Raw genomic sequence first — 5072 nt, forward strand, 5'->3', positions numbered from 1 at the left:
ATTGTCCGATTTTACTTACAGTGCGTGCACTTCCAAGATTGCCTTAGCATGTACTATCTGTACAACGAGGTAACGAAAAAAACAACAAGAACAACACTAAGGCATTCTTTTTTTTGTTTGTTTTCCTAAAACTCGATTAAATCCAAACAAGATCCTTCATTTTAAATTGCTCCGCGATTACAAATGTGTTTCGTTTCTACCAAAAACATAGACTCAGTTGCGAGAACAAAATATACATCTAAATTTCAAACTCTATTTTCTTTACTGAGCATGTACTGATTTTGAGCCGAGGATGTAACATATTAGTTCACTTTCTTGTTGTCGAAAATAACGTGTTTGTAAACATGTACCTTTTGGAAATGTAACACCACAGAAGTGGCTTTTTCTTTTGATGGAAACAGACATCACTAGTCGATGAGAAATGTTTTAGAATTCCATCAAATTTCTCAATTGCTTTTTGTAACACGTGTAGTCTCGGCATATGGATGATGTGGTAATTTCTTCCCACTTTGTTAAACACAATTATCTATATCACGAATATTTTTATCATATCCAGGGAATTTACCTTTCGTCTTTTCATAAGGTATGCATACATATAATCGTGGATGTACGTACAGGGACGACATTTGAAAGAAACGGTTCTCTGGGGTGCCATCACATAATTTATGGTCTGAAACGGGAAAACAAAAAATTCAAGCTAAAAAGGTCTACAGTCAACTCCCGATAACTCGAACCTTCAAGGGAAATGGAAAAAGGTTCGAGTTACCCGGAGTTCGAAGAAAATAGCCGAGAGAAAGGTAAAAAACAGTTTTTACTGCACAGTGAACATTTTAATCACATTTAACCGTAGAAATGTCAACTGAAAATTAAAAGATACTTTTAGATTATAAATCAGAACGTAACGTAACAAAACAAAGCCTTTACTGTTTTACTGTTTTGAGAAGAAAAGCTGCTTCACGTTAGCCTGTGACAATCAACATTAGCCTCCACTAGTAAACTATACTCCTACAACACGTCAATAGGAAATCCAAAATTTAATGTTTCGGACACCAGTAGACGGCTTTTTTCCCGACTTTTAAGGGCTCAAAACATGGTTCGAGGTATCGAGCAAAGTAGTATGATTTGTATTGGCCGCCATGTTGGAGGGCATGCTCTTGCCCTCCAACATGGCGGCCAAAACTACTTCTTGCTTATATCTTGTTCAACGTTTCATAGTTACGCACAAATGTGCTGTAGACGTTATCACCTCATATTTTCAACATTTTCCTTGAAGTTTAAGTGCAAAATTTGTGTTCAGAGAGAGGTAATTCATAATTTGAAAAATCACATTTTGGTCACGTGACCAGTTACGAACTTATTCATTTTAAGAAAATGGTGCCGGTTTGAAAAACCAAATCACCATTATTTTGTTTAAGATATAACCCACTAATCGTTTTTCGAAGGCAAAATCATATAACTTTCATTTTCATAAAAACGGTGTCACATGCCTCTTAGTGCAAATGGCCTATTTTGGTTCGAGTTAGCAAGGGTTCGAGTTATCGGGAGTTGACTGTATTCGGAAAGGCTGGCGGCACAACAGGGCGAAAGGCTGGCGCTAATCACGTTGCAACTTTTTTCTTTCTCGGCAATGAAGACCCTACCACCACCTTTGGCTGGGATCAGGAATCTAAATTCCATCAGCACGGCCTGCTGGAAACTAAGGGCCTGTTTATATAGAGGTAGGGGACCCCAGATAGGTGAGGTTACATGCGGCGGGTCACCCCACCTATCATGTAAACTTGATCAAATTAAAATGAGAGATTATATGGACAGGCGGGTTACCTCACCTACCTCAGGGGTCCCCTACCTCCATGTAAACAGGCCCTAACTCAATATTAGTAAAGATGACAAATTAGAACGTGATTTATTAAAAGCTAACAAAGATATAGCTCCGCAAAGTCGCCGAATTTTACAGACGTTTGTTTGGTGAGAAGCAAGTTCGTGCCCCCAGCATACAACATACAAATTTCCTAAAGATTTCGGGACTTTTTGCAGCATAATCACGCCTTTGACGTATAACCTGTAAACTTGGCAAGTTTGCTAATTTTAAGGCGCTCTTTCCAGAAGTGTTAATTGATATTCGCTAATTGTTCTTTAACAAAACTTGGCAAAAAAATGTGGAAGGGTGTATAGTCTATACCCCTCCCTTCTTACCTCCCCTTTTTTCAACGCCTATACCATATCCCACACAGGGGCATTTGGTTCAACTACATCCAGTCATTACAAGACATCTTAGGTGATAGATATTCAACCAATTGCATACCGGTATAAAGAAGAGAAGTGCGACTAAGGTTACCATGGTAACAAAATTTGTTGATCTTAAGAATCTCTCTTAATAGAGACGGCCATTTGCATTGTTGAAACATAGAAAAAAGTAAATGGGCTACCGTTTTGGTCCTGAGTATAATCATGCAGAGGAAAATCATGTTCAATTTTTTCGTCTTTTTTTTGCCATACTTGAAGGACCATGCTTTGTTGAGATCCAGACATTTTGCTACCATGGCAACGTGACGTAACGACTTCTGAACACAAAATGATCGTGCTTACATACTCTCATGCTTACCCCTCAGCCAATCAGCGCGCGCGTAGTATCGGCTTAGTTGTTTTATAACGTTCGATGTAATGTCCCCGTTGAATTGCGCCTTTTGTACTAGGTAATAGTTTTTAAGTCCAGCGCCACGTCGCGTTTTAAACAGCTTTAATCACAAACGGGCCATCTAGTTGTTCAAACACATTGTTTTGGTATCAGTTCCACTTCCTTATCCCTTTTGGTCCCAACGGTGACCAACATCAATTTTCTTCTAACAAAATCAGCAGATCATCAAGAGTAAAGGATATGAGAATTACTAAATTGATTACCAAAAGAAGGACACTTTGATCTTAAACCATATTCTCCTAACTGTTCAGTCTGGAGAGTTTGTATGTGGATCGTGGGGCTTAAAGGGTTATTTAGCGGAGACGGGCATGTGCCACCAAACAGGGTACTGTTTGCGAGGTCTTGACTTGAGTTTTGAAAAGGGTCGGGAAATTCATTTTGTAGAGTCTTTTATAGGGATGTTCTTTGAAAGGCACCAATCGTTAGGAACACATTAATTAAATTTAGCAACTTGTAGCTACATTCATACCGGTATACTATACGATTGTTTAGGGACTAAAATTATTAAGCCACACTGTACTTGTTGGGTTGAATTAGTGTTATGGTCACCTGACCATGTCCAGCTGCATTGTAGCAACATTCATTTTGTTGATTCTTTCCAGCGTTGTAGGATCCTCCCCCTCCTCCACAGGCTTCCTGTAAACCTTTCCCGCTGCCACCCCCAGAGTAGCCTCCACCACCACCACCACCTCCTTCCCTTCCATGAGCACCACCACCTCCTCCAAATCCCCCACCAACATTGTTAATACTAGCTCTTCCACCCACTCCTCCCTGAAGAAACCCTCCACCGCCTTCTCCACCAGTCCCCATGGAACCTCCAAACTGCGTTGAACTTCTTCCACTGGTGTAGAACCCACCGCCGCCACCGCCTAAAGTAAAGAAATAAAGAAGCTTTACAAATTCCCTTTTCTTTCCGATTCTCAGTAGTTTAAAAGACGGCTGAGCACCATCCACCGTACTGTAAGTTTCCTTTACCAAAAAAAGATTCAAAAAGGGTGTTGAACTTCTTGCCGCTAGGGACGCAAGGAGCGAGGATGACGGCTGTTTCCCGGGCCAATGAGTGAACGGCAATATTTTTCACTACAATACCCAGATAAAGAGGGTGAAATTTTTCCCAAATGTAAATATCACGTAGTCAAAAAAATCGGCGAGCTGAATGATTTACTCAACGAAATGTGAGTTAAATAACTTTCACGCCATCTAAAAATATAGAAGAGAGTTTAGAGAGTGAGATGTGATTTACTGTGCCAAAAACGGCAAACGGGAGATTCAAGTTGAGAAATTTTCAAAATGAGAAATGAGCAGTCAACAGATTAAAACAATTGTTATGAATAGAATTGGCGTGAATCTACCGATTTTCGTGTAGTTATAATGAACCGGTAAACGACAATTAACGGGAAAACTTGGTCACGTGGTACAAGTGTATGTTTGCCTTTTTCCGAAAACGCGATGCTTAATCTCTCTATTAATAACTTCAAAGTATCAGTTATTCAAGAAAAGCTTGTTTAGTGGTACCCTGGGTTCCAGAGGATATTTTTGTCTTATCGATACTGATGTTTCGCGGCGAATCCGCGTCAACGAGGCGCGAAGCGCCGAGAGAAAAAAATAACCTCTGGTCACAGGAGCTACGAGTCTCATTTCCATACAATTTTAGGATCAAATATCTCACCAAACCTGTTTGGAGCTGACGTGCATGTTTGTTTTCATTGACGCTGACAGCTGAGATTTGATCGTACGTGACTCTGCGTCTGCGATGCATGACAATAGCGCGAAAGCTCACTTTGCTACGGTGTATTAAAAGTTGTCACAATCAATAAAATTGTTGTCACAATCAATCAATCAATACACTTCAAGTGTCAAGTATATAAAAAGGACAGAAGTCAGCTGAGAAGTCTGAGAAGTACGCACTCTGTATGTTTTTGGAAGTCAACAGGATAAAAGGAGGTCCGCGACACTTGTATTACTTTACTAGGTCAAACTAAATATTGCCAGACAAAACGGCTATACCAAATAAAACATCATTTCTGCTGCATTTTTTAGAAAATAATCCGCGCCGCGAACTATCAGGAATTAGGGAAAAAAGAAAAAACCTTTTGCACCCAGGGTAATATCCGTGAGAATTCAACATCATGGACATCCGGCGCAAACAACACTGCAGAACTGAGCCCAAGACAAACTATAGCAGGAAATCATCACATTCATTCAAAGTACGTCCTTTGGTAGGAAAAATTCAAACAAAGCTTCTTCCTCGAGCAACGTTGATCCAGTTGTCGGATGTTCGCTTAAATTATTTCGAAGTTTAGCCAGAGATTGCTTAGCCACATTTCCAAAGGGAAACATAAAAGTCGAGATCTCTGAATTATAACCCGGGATTATA

General features: G+C 39.9%; 1 protein-coding gene across 1 annotated transcript in view; it reads right to left on the bottom strand.

The window, feature by feature from the left end:
* Positions 1–3169: 3169 nt before the first annotated feature.
* LOC140945259 (uncharacterized) overlaps positions 3170–5072 on the bottom strand; it is a 10996-nt gene continuing 9093 nt past the window's right edge. Inside the window, exon 3 of the mRNA XM_073394308.1 lies at positions 3170–3564. Coding sequence (XP_073250409.1) covers positions 3200–3564 — 365 coding nt within the window. The 3' untranslated portion in view covers positions 3170–3199. The remainder of the gene's footprint in view (positions 3565–5072) is intronic.

Source organism: Porites lutea, chromosome 8 (genome assembly GCF_958299795.1).
Source record: "Porites lutea chromosome 8, jaPorLute2.1, whole genome shotgun sequence".
NCBI lineage: Eukaryota > Metazoa > Cnidaria > Anthozoa > Scleractinia > Poritidae > Porites > Porites lutea.